The 18,844-nt window shown below is 36.9% G+C and overlaps 1 protein-coding gene across 1 annotated transcript in view; it reads left to right on the top strand.

The window, feature by feature from the left end:
* The window catches only part of tfpia (tissue factor pathway inhibitor a), a 61,519-nt gene extending 44,709 nt beyond the window's left edge, over positions 1-16,810 (top strand). Inside the window, exons 3-7 of the mRNA XM_059343146.1 lie at positions 6,933-7,109; positions 8,010-8,084; positions 9,437-9,490; positions 14,434-14,622; positions 15,990-16,810. Coding sequence (XP_059199129.1) covers positions 6,933-7,109; positions 8,010-8,084; positions 9,437-9,490; positions 14,434-14,622; positions 15,990-16,057 — 563 coding nt within the window. The 3' untranslated portion in view covers positions 16,058-16,810. The remainder of the gene's footprint in view (positions 1-6,932; positions 7,110-8,009; positions 8,085-9,436; positions 9,491-14,433; positions 14,623-15,989) is intronic.
* The last annotated feature ends 2,034 nt before the right edge of the window (positions 16,811-18,844 follow it).

The following is an 18,844-nucleotide window of genomic DNA, read 5'->3' as shown; positions in this document are numbered from 1 at the left end:
AGCCACTATTTGAGTAAAGTTTTCTGTTTTACTTTCCTAAAGCAACATGGTGGTTTTGGAATTGTCATTGTCCTGCACTAAACTCTGTTAAATACACCTCATGTGACATTTCTGCGCCACAGACTGGGTTCAAGCTCAGATATAGTATCAATACTTGATTATATTTCAATGTGCAAATAATGTGAAAGTTGTGGGGAATACAAACATGGAACATCCACAAAGTAAGTCTTTTGGGGATTCAGAGGTTATGAGGTGCATGGTCAGGTTACCAACTGAAAAAACAACAACTAACCTGACAATTTGGAAGTTTTGGTTTGTTAATCAGACAACAACAGAAGCTTTTTCAAGAGATAACACACTCAGGGGTGAATTCACAAAAATAGCGCAAAAAAGGTCGGTGTTATTCTCAAAGCACCCGCAAAGGGGGGATTTGCACCCCTAACTGTGCTGCCAAACACGTTTTATTTGCATGTATTTAATTGAGGCAATATGTATTATTTGGTGCAAAATTGGCCCCTTTATATGCAAATGAGCCTCAATGCAAAAAAAGTCAAATTCACAAACAACAGCGCTAATAGTCACAAGCAGTTGGAGAGAAATTATTAGTGTTTTCAGAGAGCTGGTGGTCAATAAAGCACATATACAAGGACGAATATAAGGTTGACTCATACTCCTTAATTTTGGGTTTCAGTGGCAGGACACTCCTCTCAGCTCCCCCACTTGTAATTTTTGAAAATACATGAGAAATGAATGACAAATTAGGTTAATGATTTCTGTCTCAGTCCGACTCTAGTGATGTCCACAGTTGATGTGCTCACATACGCTCACTGTGTGAATGTGGACTGTATGTGTGTTATCTTTTTGATGTTTAGCCAAACAGAAAACATTAAATAACATTAGTTCCTGACCGATCAGCTGGTCTGACTCTGGAGATTAAAATAATCAATGAAGACCTGCTGTTGTGCCTTGTGCGTAAATACACACTGTGTCTCTCTTATCTCTGAAGACACATTTATCTGTGCGGTTAATGAGCTGAGTCTGATCTATTAAAAAAACACACAAGCCCACCACAAGTACACATCAGATTGGGTGTTATTCAGGGCTTCTAACCCTAACAACCCCTCATTTTAACCTCTAGTGCATTTATACCACTTGGATAATTGCAATCATGTGTCAAAAGGAGGCAAATTGCGCTCAGCTTCAAAGCATTATGGATGTGTTTGCAATGTGATATAATTAGCACAGTATCTTTTGTGAATCTGACCTCATGACAGGGCAGATAGCAGTTTCAGGTGATGCACAATTCATTGTTCATCCATTCTTTGTGAATCAGCCCCTCACTCTTATTAGACCTCAACATTGACCTTTAACACTGTGACATCAGTGCTTCCAACCCATCAGATTTATGTTCCACTTTACAATGTACAAACAAAAACATTGTAGCATAGTAATCAGGGAGAAATCAGGCTTATATTGCTGCTGTGGTCAGTGCTCTCTATGGGTTTGGATTACATTGTCTCCATCCAGTGGCAACTGTTATTTTGACACCTGAGTTCATTGATTGTTCATACATTTCTATTCTGTTAGAGATCAGTTGTCTTTTGTTTTCCACAGGAGGCCTGGCCAACATGGACTCAGCACTTTTAGTGGCTGAAACAATAAAAACTTTTTGAAATATGTGGAAATATATTGAAGAAAACAGAGGAAAGAAAAGGAGCAGTAAGAAATCAATTGAGCTGGTGGAGAGATAAGGGACAGGGTGATACAAAGTGGAGTCTAAACACTGTTAGTTTGCAATAGATTCATTGTACATTGTCCTCATATCTCCTCTCTCTAATCTTTCAGGACACAAACATAAAAATATTCATTTTTCATACACAATCTTTGCTGCACTTGACAATCATCTGAGTCCGTCTTAAATGTTGTCTGTTTTGCTGAAATATTGAAGTTCTCGCTGGAGTGCAGCCAAAACTCTCTGGAGCCATGGACTGTATGATTCACACCCAGCGTTTGAAAAAAGAGCTGACCGATAATTCTCCTTAAAACACAAATCACCTCTTCCACCTTCATAGCTCTGATAGAGAATTGTGTTTCTGAATTATTCATCACTACATTGCTCTGGAGAGAGTGCTGGAGTACCCTTTGACACATCTCTTTGCCCATGCATTTAAGTCAAAGTCACCTCGTAAAGTGTATTTAGATGTTACAATGATAGCCTTTTAATCACGGTCACCCTTCAGTGAGGTGTGTTTATTCAAACACTTAACTGATAATCCAAATCGTGAGTGTGTAGCTGCTGTAAGACATCCTCTGGCAGCTGTTGGGACACGTTGCATTGAGTCAGAAGTCTCCACAGAATTCTAATGTAGCTGCTAACAAAGGTGATTGATTTTGCATTTTGTCAGCTTGTTAGCCAGTAAATCACAGCCAGTGGTTGGCTAATTGCTGTGTTGTTGGAAACCCATGATACCTGCCTGTCTTATAGAAGCTGGGGGTGACAGTTATGGCTTAAAGGCACACTGTGCAGGATTTTCCTGAAAAACAATGTATGAATGATACAAAAATAATCCCTCTTAATCATCAATTATGAGCCACCAGAAGTGTGTGAAAGTGCTTGAGACTCTGCCGTTTGCCTGTATTTTCTTATTTTCTTCTTATTTTGATGTGTTCCTGGGCATCACCCTTGGGTCACAAAGCTATGGAAAATACATGCAAATATCGCAAATATAGCAAGGTGAAAGTTGAAAACGTTTGTTTGAAACCAAATGGTTAACCTGGGAAGGAGTGGCCAAGATTGAATGTTTTGTTTGCAAACAATAAGGGAGAATTCCTGCATAGTGTGCCTTTAAAGCTAAAGTTTGACGTTTTAAAGAAATGACCTTAATTACATTAAGGTTCTTTACATAATGGTCTTATCGTCAGATTTTAAAGCATCATTTAAGACACATATCTCCAAAATACAACCCCATTTGCTACTTTTACAAACTTTTGTATCACCACTGCAGTTTTCAATAAGTTAAGTAAAGTTTTGTGAGTTTGATCAGAGTTTGGGTTCACAGCATGAGTTTGTATGGACAGCATGGCATTATTTTTTACATCATGCATGGCCTCACACACAGTTAGACGTATCATTTGCAGCATCATCAGGAGACAGAGATACAACCTCACAACCTCGGCTCAGAATCACGCATCATCTAACATCACTTGTCAGCTGATCCTACATCATGCCTACACTATTTTCCAATTGATCCAGTTGTTAGACGAGTGTAACCGAGAGTTTTGGGTTCGCTTTTTAACTGAATGTGCATATTAATAAAACAATAAACGAGACAACAGATGTAAGTCCCTTTTCAGCCACAGCCATAGCTTGTTTTTATTCTAATTTAACTCAACAGATGAGTTCTCCAAAACGGAAGTTCGCGAACGTAGATGTGTGAAATCAGCCCAGCGCGTGATTATAGAGTTACAAGTAGTGAAATGACAACGAAGCTTCATGAACGATTTCCTTTATTTTTTGACCCCACTAGATGGTGGTCTTGGCTTAAAAAAGGCTTTAGCAATGGTAATTGAGTGTTTTCAGCCCTTTGTTGAACAAAAAGCGCCATCTAGTGGGCTCAGAAAATAAAGAAAATGGTTCACAAATTCATGAGTTGCAAGGATAGCTTCAAGGATACGAAGGGAGGTTGTTGTTTTTTTTACATTTCCTGTTCATGTGGTTTGGACAAAAACACTTTGGTCGCCCATCTATGTCTTATAATGATGGGATAACCCTGACTTATAGATTTCACTGCCTCAACAACCAACGTTTATAGAGTAAAATTCCTCATTGATGTCATTTAAATTTAAAATGTTTTACATCAACAAGACTTCCACATTGCAGACATTCTTCTTCTCTGTATTCTAAGTTAAATCTGTAAAAATTTCTCTCTGTGTGGTGGACCATCACACCCAGCTCTGTACACCTGCCATGGTGGGACGCACTCGCTCCATCAACAATGCATGGCTTGTCAGGTTGCACCTGTGTTGGTTGACGGTGCCAATAAAGCATGTTTGAAATGGAGCCAATCCACTGAAATTATGCATGTCACACTATGGTTGTGTTACCGCCTCAAGTCAACCATGAGCCTGTCACCAGCTTGTACATTTTTTTCAGTTTTTTGACAGCTTATTCAGAAAAACAGCAGGGCTCTTCACAACTGACTCAGGAGTTCTGTGCTGCACAAGGCCATTTAAAATCACAGATTTCAGATTAGAGAGAATCTCAATGAAAGAAAATAATCTCTCACGTTTACATTTTCCTTCTCAAAGCTTGCCAAAAGATTAAAACCGTCACCAAGGAAAGGCAGACAAACAGGAAACAAACATGCAGTATTACAACAAGCTTACATCAACCTTACACAATGAAAGATGCAGAATTTAGATGAACATCAAACTGTTGCTCAGAGTTGCACTGCCCCGATCCCAATACTCCAACACCCGAGGGTGATAACATATGCAACGTACGCTAAGACATGAAACATGGGGGAGTGAGAACTGAGGTAAGAGGTAGAAGAGATATGACAGAAAAGAAAAGCAGAGAGGGAAGACATGACAGAGGGGATGATGTGGTTCACTAGGGAACATAAGGAAGTTCTTGCTGGAAGTGTTGACTTTTCAGCTTGCAGAGGGAGAATGTGAAACCTGACTGGAGTGGAAATGTCACCGTCCCGCTGGGGAGACAGGAAGTGGCCAGTGGTTGCCAAGTGTGTCATGGCCTGCACTTCTAATATTTGACTGTACACTTTGAGTAGCTATATCTTCCCTCTCTGTGGATTCATTATTGTATCTTTACATCGGTCTTCCCTTGCTTGGGTTTTCTTCTCTTGTGTTATACTCTCTTTTAAATGTCATCATCCGCAGCTCGAGGCCTTGCATCATACATATATAAGTAAAAGGCTGTCACTGGCAGACTGTAAAAACTCAATAGAGGCAGTTGCTTCTATTTTTTAATTTAAACTTTCATAACAGAGTTGATCTCAGAGTCGTTGGAGCTTTATGTTCAGAACAGAAATGACAGAAACCTAAAAGTAACATTGATGAATGCAAACTAGTAAAAAGAGACTATAATGTGGATTGTTCTGCACTTCTGTCGGACTGTCTTTGTCCAAAGAAAGTTACATCTTTATGTTTAATAACTCAGCAGTAAAAGTCATAAATGTTATATCGTAGATAAAACTTGTACTATGTAGCAAAACTCTGCACTTTCTTGGGAAAAGAAACAAAGAAATTTCACACTTTTACAATTTATCAAGCAACAGACTCAACAACAGACTTAAGACTTGTTTTTTTAAAGGGGACAAATTATGCTGATTTTACTTAGAGTTTCTACCAGAACATTTTACATTACATTTAACACGCTTTAATGTTCAAAAAAACACTTTTTTCTTATTCTGCCCATCGCTGCTGCACTGATATACATTCTCTGTCTGAGGGGGCATTCACACCTGAGGTCTTTGCTCCATCCACTTGAAACAAACTGTGGTGCGTTTTGTTGCATAGTCCATTTGGTTTTTGCTGTTCAAAAAACGAAATGCTCAAACGAACTCTGGTCCGCTAAAAAATGAGGTCTCGGTTCGCTTCCAAGTGCACCAGAGTATTGTTCGCTACAGGTGAGACGCAGTCCACACCAAAGGAAGGAAGCAAACCAAAAGCACTCTGGGTTAAATTTGGGTGGAAATTTGAGTATCAACAGCAGACATAGTGGTAGTAGGCAGGCTTGAAAAATGTCTCGTGGACAGACGTGGTCTAATGCTGAAGTAAAGGTCCTTTGGAAATATGGTCAGGGATCATAGAACACAGTTGCTTGTGAAAACACAAAAAAAATTACTAATGGCTAATGGATTCAACTGCAGAGCAGATCAGTGCTGCAAAAAAGATTTTTAAAAAACTCCTCAAAATGTAGTGGAGTAGAAGTATAAAGTTACCAAAAACAGAAATACTCAAGTAAAGCACAAGTACCTCAAAATTGAACCTAGGTACAGTACTTGAGTAAATGTACTTAGTTTCATTCCCCCACTGGTTGGTGTAGGCAGCAAAACGACTCGGCTATGTCTCACTTCCTCCTTCACTCCTGTCCGTCAACATTGCTCCGGCCACTAGATGTCGCTGTTTTACAACAAACATCAATATGGATTGTTAACCCTTTATCAGGCAAAGAACTATATTTGGTAACTTCAGGTAATATTTCGAGAAAAAAGTTGCAAATTTACTAGATTAAAGTGGCAAATCTACAAGAAAAAAAGTCGCAGATTTAAGAGATTTAAAGTGGCAAATCTGTGAGAAAAAAGTCGCAGATATACGAGAAAAAAGTGGGGAAAAAGCAACTTTTTTCTCCCAGATTCACCACTTCAACCCTTGATAGGACACTCATTGAAATACTTGCAAATTCCAAATTTCAACCCTAGAGAATATTGGAGGATATTACATACTGCCAGAATGTGTAAAAAAAAAACATCCTAAAATAATATTTTGAGAAAAAAGTTTACGAGATTAAAGTGGCAAATCTACGAGAGTGGTGAATCTGGGAGAAAAAAGTTGCTTTTTTCCCACTTTTTTCTCGTAAATCTGCAACTTTTTTCGTGCAGATTTGCCACTTTGAATCTCTTAAATCTGCAACTTTTTTTCTTGTAGATTTGCCACTTTAATCTAGTAAATTTGCAACTTTTTTCTCTAAATATTACCTGACTCTAACTACCAAATATACGTAGTTCTTTGCCTGATAAAGGGTTAAAAGCTGCTCATTCTGGCTCACCATCACATAGGTTATCTACAAATTATTACTTTTTCTAGGTATAACTACAAACAGTGAATAAGATCTACCTGACTACTTAATTAATGGAGTTTATTCTTAGTTTCTAACAATTGTACTCTCTCTCTCTCTCTCTGTTTCCTAGAGGACAAGAACCCTTGCCACTTACCCGAAGCCCCTGGTCCCTGTCGTGGTCTGGTGACGCGTTACTTCTTTGACAGCAACAGTCAGCAGTGCAAGCATTTCTTTTATGGCGGCTGCTTTGGCAATGCCAATAATTTCAGGAGGATGGCGGAGTGCCAGGCGAAATGTCAGAACCCAGGTAAGCCACGCTGAACTTTTGTCCTTTTACAGTAACGGCTGGCAAACACCCAAGCTACCCAGACAGTGGCATTGTTAAAGTCTATTTAAAATCACTAATTAAGTCTGGATGGGTTTTGTGTTCAGGAGCTGTGAATGCTCCAAAGATGTCGTCACTCTGTGGAAAATAGGCTGTATCTTAAAAGAAACAGGTTATTCTAAGGTCTTAAGAGCTAACACATCTTCTATACACCTCAGCTTTCCAAGTCAGCTGTAACAGACATAATTACTTTCCCTGCCTTTACCTCAAAGCAGTACGCGAGGTGTAATGTATATACTTCTGGGTTCACGGAAAGCCAAGGCACAGCAGATCACAGCTGCTGCACAACAAATGCAAACTCATTTCAGGGTGGTGACATAATCAAAATAGTTCTACCTCAGAAAATTAACTTTTGGATGAATTTTAGCTGACCATGAAATCACATTCCACCTTGATTTAGCATTTAAATCGTTTTAAAGTGACCAAAGCACACTCAATTATGCCAGACTTAGGCATGACTTAAAAGTCATTAAGATATTGAAATTGTCAAAGAAAATAACGAGCAAGTTGCTCGACTGTGACCAATTCTGCAGACAGCCCATGTTGTACTGAAAATCAATTGGAAAAGCTTTTTTTTATGGATAACAATTTCAGATAGATGACTCTGTCTGGTTTCATTAGTAGATTATATGTGTTTGCAGACCAGCACCCTTTCTAGTCTGATGCTAATAAAATTAAACGTTATTTAGTTAAGATTGATTGTCGGGATTTAATGAGATCAGTTCTAAATATAGCACTGAATTCCTGGATTTCTTTTTGTGGATAGCTGCGGAGACCTGCTGTCTAAGATGTTACTCTTTTTTCAATTTTTTGTCAATATAGCAAAACCCACTAATGCACCAGAAGTCCACACACACTCTGCTAGAAAATCTGTTGTGCAACCGACCGTGATCGCTGGTAAGTAAAATGTTTTTTGCTTGTTCTTGTCAAAAGCAAAAAAATAACTTTCAAGTAATTCTCATAAACACACATTCAAATATGTTTTTAGTTTTTCCATGATGTGGAAACCAGGCTTGAATGTTGATCTTAAACATAGAATGTGCAGTCTAATTACTCTTAAAAGAAATTATTTGACACATTGAGATATACAAATTTCCACTTTTTTTTTGGGAGTGAGACGAGAAGATTGACTCCCATCTTCATTGTGTTAAGTATCATGGGTCTCAAGCCAGGAGGAAATTAGCCTAGCTTAGCATAAAGACTGAATATAGTTCAAGACAGAGTTCTTTCTGCAGGATAGTGGTGGAGAATTATGTGTAGAGGCCGACTTGGAACCCAGATGAAGAGTATTCCAACATCATTCAAACAGCAGAATTTAATTTATTCATTCATTCATTCATTCATTCATTCATTCATTCATTCATTCATTTAGATATATTGTTCAGCTCCTGTGTACCCATACCCAAGAATTCTGCGTATTCAGAGTTAAAGTTGAATTATTGCCCCCTTTTGATATATCTGTATTTGTGTGCAAGTATGTGAATGTAGTCAAAGTACAGCAGTGGTAGAATGTAACTAAGTACATTTACTCAAGTACTGTACTAAAGTACAATTTTGAGGTACTTGTACTTTACTTGAGTATTTCCATTTGATGTAACTTTATTCTTCTACTCCACTACATTTTGGGGCAAATATTGCACTTTTTACTCCACTACAGCTTTAGTTACTTTTCAGGTTGAGATTTAACATAAAAAAAAACATGATTCATTTAAAGTGATTAGACTTTTTTTTTTTTAATTAAACTTCATAACAGTCTATTAAATAGTTAAATGAGCCATGAACCCTTTTCCCTACTTTTGACACTTTAAGTACATTTTGATGCTGATACTTTTGTACTTTTACTTCAGTAAGTTTTGAATGCAGGAATTTTACTTGTAGTGGAGTCATTTCACAATGTGGTATTAGCACTTTTACTCAATTAAAGGATGTTAATATTTTTCCACCACTGGTGTATAGCTAGAAATAGTGATTTATTTTTGTCTAGAATTCTCATTTGCTAAGTGTTTAATTTACACAGAATATATAAAAATTACCTTGCGGTAAAGATAGAAGATAGGTGAGTTCGAGCCTCAGAGGCTCAGAGAGAATCCATCTGATTCTAGTCTTTATGCTAAGATAAGCTAATCACCTCCTGGTTCCAGTTCTGTGTTTCACTTTAAGAGTCATATTAGTCTTCTCATTTCACTCTGGGAAAGAAAGCAATTACAATTAAAATGACTGATCCCTTGACATACATGTTTGTTTCTCAGGGCAACTGACTGCGAGTGAACTGGCGGCAAATGGAACTAATGAAGAGCCAAAAGGTAAGAAAGCATGACTTGAAATGCCAATATAATGTCAAGGGAACCGAAAACACACACACAAAGCCTGTGTATGTATTACTGGCTAGCTTACAATCAATCAATCAATCAATCAATCAATCAATCAATAAACAACATGCTGCTAATTACACTTTTTTGTACAGAATCATTGGCAAATAAATTGCAATACATTTTTTCCCTTTAAGATGAGCAAAAATTTTGTCTCATCACATAAATGCAGCCAGCGAGGCACAAAGCCAGGAGCAGGACATGCATTGTGAATTCATTACAGAAATCTCAGAGCAGCAGACATTTGGGATAGATTAACTGTTGTAAGACATAATTAAATCAATCATCCTGTTTTCAGAGAAGCTGAATTCCAGGCTGAATTCTGAGTTACGCTTCAACCTCAAAATAAGCAAATCTTGTTCATTTATCATACCGGTATAGACTGCCAATAACTTTACTGTAAAAAATGAAATAAAAAGTCAAAGTGCAGTGATGCATAGATGGGAGACAGCTTGCAGAATTGCTCCTGTCGTGCGAGGCAAAGGGCGCACACAGAGTACATCAGTGTCTCCTTCCCACAGCCCATTTGTCACATATTCCCACTTACTAATTTTCTGTGTATTAGGAGTGAGGGAGCATATATCACGCTTGTCGGGTTCCAAGGCCCTTTTGTGCCGCAGCAGGAGAGCACAACGAGACCCTGGCCTGCTTCCCTCAACTCATTCAAAGAGTTATAATTTTAGGAATCCAATTTCACTCTTGTCAGAAAATATCGAGAGGGAAAGATTCAGGATGAGTTAGCCTCAACAGCACTGCCTCCTTATCAGGCTGTTGACTTTACTCCTGCCATTAGATATCCAGCATGTAAGCACAAAAATCTCTCAAAAACAATGCTGGGAGGGAAGTTAAATGCCTCAAAGTGACAATGAATTATTCAGATCTTAAATTAGATGGATGAAGAGGATCATATTTGAGTCATGTCGGTAATAAATATCAGATATTTGTTTTGCACTAGTGCATGGAAATGAATTGCAAAGTCACAAAAGATGGAAAATAAGCATGAAAGAATTGGCAGAATAGATCATGATGCCATTCTACCAGGCCTGTGTTGCAATGTTGAAACCAAAGAGTGACATCATGTGGTTAAACTGTGATGTGCACTTTTAGTGTCAGAGGCTGCGATTTAGCTTTAATATAGATAAACAATTAATTGTAAACTTAAGCAGCTTCAGGCTTCTATATACCCATTTGTGTTGAAATTAGTTTTACAGGCTGTAAATACTGCACATGATACTGCTCCTGCTGTTACCACTTACATCCACCACCAGGAAAGGATCATTTTGCTTTTGAAGAATTCTGTATTACACAATTTTGTATTTACTCCATTCTAATTCGTTTTGCAGTGAAACTAAAAAAAACACAAATTATACTTTGGATTTAAGCATTTTGTTTGACTAAATGTAACAGGTGGTCAGCTTATCACAGAGCAGATATGGAGAGAAGGATAATCATTCAAACGTGCGTATCCTTCTGGATAAATCACACGCCAACACGGGAAGAAAATGCATATTCCAGGCTGTGTAGATCGATATTGTATCAATATTTTGATAGTAGACTTAGACGCTGCTTATATTTTGGATATCATAAAATTGTAATACAGTCTGCGGCTGCTGATAGCACCATGAATTGCACATAATTTACAATTGATTTACAATCTGCCCCATCATAAGGCCCTTTTTGCTATTATATATTTTTTGCAAATGATTACAATTATCCAAGTGCAGATTAAATGAGCTAGAGGTTAAAGTGTGGGTTGTGAGGGGTGAAGCCCTGAAGAACTCCCAACGGACTTGTATGTTGTATAATGTACTTAGGCTGGGCTTGTGCTGTTCTATTTAATAGATCAGACTCAACTCATTTAGCTGCAAATTTACAGATAAGTGTGTTTTCAAGGCAAGGCAAGGCAAGGCAAGTTTATTTGTATAGCACAATTCAACACAAGGTAATTCAAAGTGCTTTACATACACATTAAAACAGCAAGACACAATTGAAAACAGTAAAAACAAAGTCAGTCAATTAAAACAGGGAAATAAAAATAAAAATATAAATAAGATAAAATAAGATACAGCAGGATAAGAAAAGAGATAAAATAATAAAAAGCACAAGTCAAACATTGCGTAGTTAAAAAGTAATGGCAGTAGAGTACAGCAGATAAGTGTTAAAGTTAAGAGTACGCTGCAGTAAACAATAGTGTTTTTAGTCCTGATTTAAAGGAGCTGACCGTTTGGGCAGACCTCAGATCTACAGGTAGTTTGTTCCACAGGTGAGGAGCATAACAACTGAAAGCTGCCTCACCCCGCTTAGTTCTTGTTCTTGGGACGAGCAACAAGCCAGTTCCAGATGACCTAAGGTGTCTGGATGCTTCGTAGAGAGGTAGCAGATCAAGCATGTAAATTGGTCCGAGACCATTCAGTGCTTTGTAGACCGGCAGTAAGATTTTAAAAGAGAGACACAAAGTGATGTGAGAGACACAAAGTGTATTTATGCACAAGGCACAACAGCAGGTCTCCATTAATTGTTTAAATCTCCAGTGTCAGACCAGCCGATCGGTCAGGAACTAATGTTATTTAATGTTCTTCTACACATCCGAAAGATAACACACACACAGTCCACTTTCACACACTGAGGGTATGTGAGCACATCAGCTATGGACATCACGAGAGTCAGACAGGTTAGGGTTAGGTTTTAAGAGGGGAAAAGGGATGCACATGCACTGGCTCAGGCTGTTTCTTAAAATCATGTAAACTCCCTCATATGATAAAAACCCTCTTTTTATAAATAAAAATATGTTTAAAATCAACCAATAAAATAGTAATAAAAGACAATAAACAGATGATATAAAAAATAAAGAAATATAATGAGCAACCATATATTGTTTTTTTGGGGGGGTGTAGGAAGTGGATGAGCTTTGTCGTTCTGTAATCAGGTCATTGTAATATTCAGGATACTATTTTCTAATTATTTTCCGGTATTTGTATGTTTATAATTTACCTCCTGATGAATATAATATTTTTATGTAATTCATTGCTTCCCCAGAGGGAGCGTTGGTTGTTGCCGACAATCGGACTGCAGAAATTCTTAAAAGACCAATAAATAAGTAAATAAATAAAAGCATAAAATGTTAAGTAAGTAATAAAATGAAAGGGTTAGGTTTAGGGTTAGGATTATGGTTAAGGTGTCATTTTCAAAAATGAAACATAGGGGAATTGAGAGGAGCGTCAAGCCACGTAAAGGAGTTTGTGTCGACCTTATACTAGTCCTTGTGCTTCATTTACCACCAGCTCTCTGAAGAAGCTAATAATTTCAATCTTACTGCATTCCACTATTAGTGCTGGTGTTTGTGAATTGCACGTCATTTGCATAGAAGGGCAGATTTTGCACCAAACGTATGCACATTACCTCATTTAAATATGTGAAAATAGAACCGAAGCAAAGAGATTGATTTGCTCCGCAGCACAGTTAGGGTGCACTTCACCTGTTGCAGGTGCTTTAAGTACTACATGATTTGTTTTTGGATTATTTGCACATTTTGCAAAAGCAGTGCACTACTTTTGAGAATACACCCCAAAGTGTATATTTATAAAATCAAAGGTTAATCAGTTTTAACATAAAATATTCTCTTTTGTACAGTTTCCAAATGGAAGGATTAGAAAATGATCACGTTCTGTTTTTATTCACTCTCTAGACAACATCCCAAACACTTCTGCAGCCCATAGACTTTACATTGTGATGATCACTTTTAAATATATTTTCTCAACTTGTGGAAAATCTAAAATTCTTAACATAAAGAGTCACAATTGAACTTGTTTGCAGTTCAAGGTGTGCTGTCAGCACTTTTACAGACGGCTCTTTTATACTGATGGTCTGTGGGGAAAATGCTCCAGGGCCACAGGGGGATTTTTCACCACGATACCACAAGCAGAAGCTGGAAAAAAATGACTGAGCAGCAGCTCCGTATCCAGTTCTATGGTACATCCATGATTTGAATCCTAGACCCTCTTGCTGTGGGCCATCAATATAGATTGCTTAATAAATATTAAATACATACACGCTGAAAGCCTGAAAATAATGACTGAGGAATTGAGAAAATTATTGTCTTTTAGATTTTCTAAATTCACCGAATAATGGAGATATATTTACAGTTCATCAGATTTTGTGTGTGTTCCTGTTAGTTATTAATTCAGTTACAATTCAATTTGATTGTCTCGTTTAATAATTGTTAAACTAAGAGCAAAGCATTAAAGGGGTTGTATTGCATCTGTGAAGTCATACAGTCTAATGCTTTGCTACTGTTGAATATATCAGTAATAACATCAATAATTATTGATAACTAAGTCACAATCAATCCAGTCCTCAGATGCTCTAATTGTTCCATTTGACCCCCGAACACTTGAAGTAATACTTATTTAATATCGGAGCTTTGAAGTCGTATTGAAATCAATGTCCTTCACATGTGGGAAAGACCACTCATGGTTGCTAACAAGCTTTCCTGTGTGTGTCACCATGAAGAAAGCCAGAGAATAAATCAAAGAGGATGGCTTACAGAGCCCTGTGGGAAACTAAGATAACAAGTCTCTTTTTCAAATCTGCCAATTTCCGTCTGAGAGCCTGCAGACAGCGGGCAGAATCTATTCCAAAGTCAGGCTCAAGTTGAATGGCTGAGGATATGAACCCATGTGGAGTTAAAAGCTGAGAGGATGTTGATGAAAAGCAAACAGGCAGCATTCATGTTCAGGTGGAAGCAATCCAAGCACATCGTGGTTTAGACCATGATGTACACGATTATTGGTATCATTTTGGGTCCTGACTGATTGATAATGAAGGTTTTAGTGTGTTGCAGCCCTGTTGTAATTTATGTATGTTCTCTTACTTGACAGTGGTGAAGCCCTCAGAGCCGTGCTTCGGTCCTGTGGACAGGGGAACGTGTGGCGGAGCAGAGAGGAGGTTTGCTTTCAACCCAGAGACCAAGAGGTGCCACGTGTTCCACTACAGCGGCTGCGGGGGAAACGACAACAACTTCACATCTCGGAAAGACTGCATCAAGCAGTGCATCAGGAGCAGAAAGGGTATGATTGATTCATTTGTTTGACATAATTGATGAATTGGGGTGAATGCTGAAAGCCAAAAATTCTTAATCATTATTCTTCTGTACCCTTTTTTGACACCTGAACGCCTGTTTATCTGAGTGAATGAAATATAGAAGAAGTGCACTCTTCTATTCCCACTACTTCACCTTATTCTTACACATTTAAACGTACAGTACATTGCATCATCTGCTTTTCAACAAAACAAAATCAAAGCAAGCCAAAACTGGTTTGGTATCTGACTGAAAACATGTTTATTTCTGCTGTAAAGTTGGGCATTTTAACATGGGGGTCTACGGGGATTGACTCACTTTGTAGCCAACCTCAAGTGGCCGTTTGAAGAACTGCAGTTTTTTTTTGGCATTGGCCACTTACATCTTCAATACTTTATTATTCTTTTGTACACTTTTCCCCCCCCACCTCAACTCCTTCCTCATTTTTCTAAGACGGGACCTTACTCAAATATTATTGTCATATAAAATAATAATAATGCATTTTTTTATTGCTCTTGGTCACTGCAAGTTAGCTCATGTAATGTTGTTGTTCGCCTATAATGACAATAAAATATCTTATGATTTACGACATTTAAACCCATTAATTAAACCCATTCCCACTTTTTCAACAGGAACAAAATTAAGAATCTAACGCAATTTACCTGATAGTCTTTTGAGTGCAGAATTTAAAAAAAAACTTTTATAAAAAAAACAGACTACTTTAACTTGTACTTCCTGCCATGCACAAAAATATATTTTAGAAGAAATCAATTTGAGTTCTCTGCTTTTGCAAATGCATCCTTCTTTTCCCACTACTTCACCTTAATATTATACATTTAAGTGTGCAGTGCATTGCATCATCCACTTTTCACAAAAACAAAATTAAGGCAAAACTGGTTTGGTACCAGGCTGAAAACATGTTTATTTATGCTGTAAAGTTGGGAATTTTAACATGGGGGTCTATGGGGATTGACTCACTTTGTAGCCAGCCTCAAGTGGTCATTTGAGGAACTGCAGTTTTTTGGCATTGGCCACTTACATCTTTAATGCATTATTGGTAATATTGAACTTTTGAGTGATATTAACACTGATCAAACTCATCCCCCCCCAACAGTAACTGCTTCACATTCTCCTGGTTTTTCTTTTTCAAATTTAAGCCAGCAGCTCAGTATTACATCTACTGTTCAGCATCCAGCTTTCACACCACAGATTCTTCAAACATTTACAAAAGTACATGTACAATCCGTCAACATTTTAGTTGTCAGTTCCTATTAGGGAGCTATAACTTGAAGAAAATGTCTCGTAGAAAATAATGAAATTAATATTAAATCATTGTATTGCTGTGTTCTGTTGCAGCTATTGGGAAGAAGATGATCCGAATAAGGAAGAAAAACCTAAACAGCATTGTGGATCGCTCAATCTGAACACTCCTGCACATCTGTATTTATGTCCTTATATTATTGTTTGGCTTTACTTATATCTATTTTTTTGTAGTGATGCAGTATGTGTATAAAAATCATTTTGAGCTTTGTTGTGACTGAAAGCAAATATCACAATTATCCACATTATTTCAATATGTAATTGACAAAAAACATGTTTGTTTTGCTGGTGTCTAATAGCAGCTACTTTCTACTCTGATACACTGTATTAATACCTTTATAAGCCAAATATTGTGTCTTTTTAATTTTATAAACTATATTATGATCTTAATGGTAAACACCAAAGTTATATCAAGATTCATGTTCAATAACAAAATGAATGCTTGTCCTGTATATTTACTATTTCCAGATGCTTTTCTACAAGGGTTTTGGTAAATTTTCACTATGTTAATCAATATGAATAACAGCATTAGCAGATTAAATTCATTCAAGAGTAAATAGAAAACACATGAATCAAGATGACCACGTCCTCGCAGCTATAAATCACTATGAACAGCTGCTTTATTTCTGTTGGGTGAAACATGAATAACTTTTCTTCTTTTTAATCATTTTTATGCAGCAGTATGTAAATCACTATTGCAGTTCTGATGGTGTTGTTGGTAGAAAAAACCAAGAGGGGGCAGTGTTGTTTAAAGTAAGTTTTCAAAGAGGTTGTGAGCTGCACGTTATTCTTTTGTAATCCTGACTGTAATGAATTGGACTGTAAGATTTTATATAATAAACATCAACAATCTTCTACTCTGTCTTTAGGTTCCATATGTATTTTTTTTTATCTTTCTTTATCATCTTTTCTTCTTTTATGTAACCAGTGTAGAGAGGTCAAGGTAAAAAAAAACATTCAAAGTAAAATATATCATTTCACTATGACATCATAATTCCAGAAGTTGTGAAATGTAAAAAAAAGTAATACAGGGAGAAGAAACAAACTTAAAAAAATGAAGAGAAGGGTGTAAAAAGAGCAGTGGGCGTGGGAGGACTCAAGGGAGTTAAATATTGTTATTTAGTGTTTAGTTTTCGGTTACAGAGGCACCAGCATACTTAATAAATCAAGTTTTATAGATTATGCATGCAATAAACAGGCCGGAGATTTGATTTTTAGTCTGGAGGAATGATTGACAGATTATTGAAATACTTAATAAATCGCCTGTCTAACTTATTTTTAGTCAACGAAAAAAACCCATCTCAACAATTAAACTAGATTGATAAGAAAGGATGCTTTTGGAGATTTTCAGGCTAGTAAAAGCCTCCTTCCTGCTAAGAGTGTTGTAAAAGCAGTTATATCTCTCTGTCTGGCTGCATGCTTATAGCAGTATGTAAGAGAGTAGAAACAGTGCAGAGCAGAGTGGCTGCAGTTGCTGACAGGACCAGTATATGTGTGAGATGTGCTGGGGGAGCAGACTCAGGATTGATTTCAGCCAGTGTGGCTTTACTGAAGTGGACTCTGCAATTATCTTTGATCCTTTTCAATAATACTTAATGCAGGACTCAAACTTGTAGTTTTAGTTTAGACCTTAGTAGGCCTACTTTTACTTATAGCCCCGTATTCCATTATTATTACTTTAACATGATAAAAATGTTGAATGTGTTTTGATTAGCTGGTTAGTTTGGGGGTAAATTGTTGTCATATGGCAACAATGTACAATCATGAAAAGCCCAAGAAAATTTAAATTTTCAAATGCAATTTTATTTCCTAATATTAATTCAACATCATTCATTTCAATAAGTGTTCATTCACATGTTTTAAATCAAATGTATTTCACATAATCATGGTTTTACCTGATTCTCCATGCAGAAGCAGGAGTAATTTAGACGGGAAATTGCAACTTCTTCTGTTTTATTCATGTATAATACAGATAATACGATCAATGCCATATGTTATAAAGCCCCCAGCCACCTATTTCACTACTTTATTTATGTAGTATATATGGTGATTAATACATGTTACAATTTTACAACAAAATCAACACATTTAAACTGCCTTTACTGATGAAAATCAGAAATAACTCCAGATAGCATTTGTTTGTTTTTTTCTTGAAGGAATTGTGGCTAAATATGAACTTTGGGAGGTCTCAGATCCTTATCAAGGGGAAACAGAGTTCCTTCATCATGCACCTGATAAATGATTTGTCATATGAAAGTAAAAGACCAATACTAAACAGTAAAACTTGTTTTTATATAACTGATCTTTAGCAAAAATGCATAAACTGGCCAAATTGTTGTCACATGACAAACACCATGCAACAGAGGCGTTAACCCTCCTGTTATGTCAAATTGACCCATTTCAAAGTAAAAAAAAAAAATAGTTAAAAGTATTATTTTCTGGATGAACCTTTTTCTGCTTGGCTTAATAAGTGAAATCATCATATAAAATGAAAATGGTTCATTTCACATATTTGCATGTTTATATTACATAAATAATGTTCTGGCCAAGCTGACCCTGAACAGAAGAGGTGACTCGTGTTAATTCATCAACATTACTCCATATAAGAAAAAAAATAAAAATGTAAAATAAATTTTTTCAAAAACTCAATGTCATGTAGAACCATAGTATATTATATGTAGGTATTTCTGATGTACATATGAAAAGTTTTAACATCAAAACGAGTTAATTATCCTCATTGAACAATTATCTGTGAGCAGTGGTTCTACACAGGGGCCTACAGGGGCCACTGCACCTGTGAAGAAGCCCCTGCTGTGGCCCCTGTGTCAAATTTATAATCAACTGATCAATTTATGATGAACAATGGAACAATTCTTACCTATTTTTTGTTC

The sequence above is a fragment of the Centropristis striata genome, chromosome 10 (assembly GCF_030273125.1).
Source record: "Centropristis striata isolate RG_2023a ecotype Rhode Island chromosome 10, C.striata_1.0, whole genome shotgun sequence".
In the NCBI taxonomy this organism is placed as follows: Eukaryota; Metazoa; Chordata; class Actinopteri; order Perciformes; family Serranidae; genus Centropristis; species Centropristis striata.
This window is presented reverse-complemented; position numbering and strand designations above follow the sequence as displayed.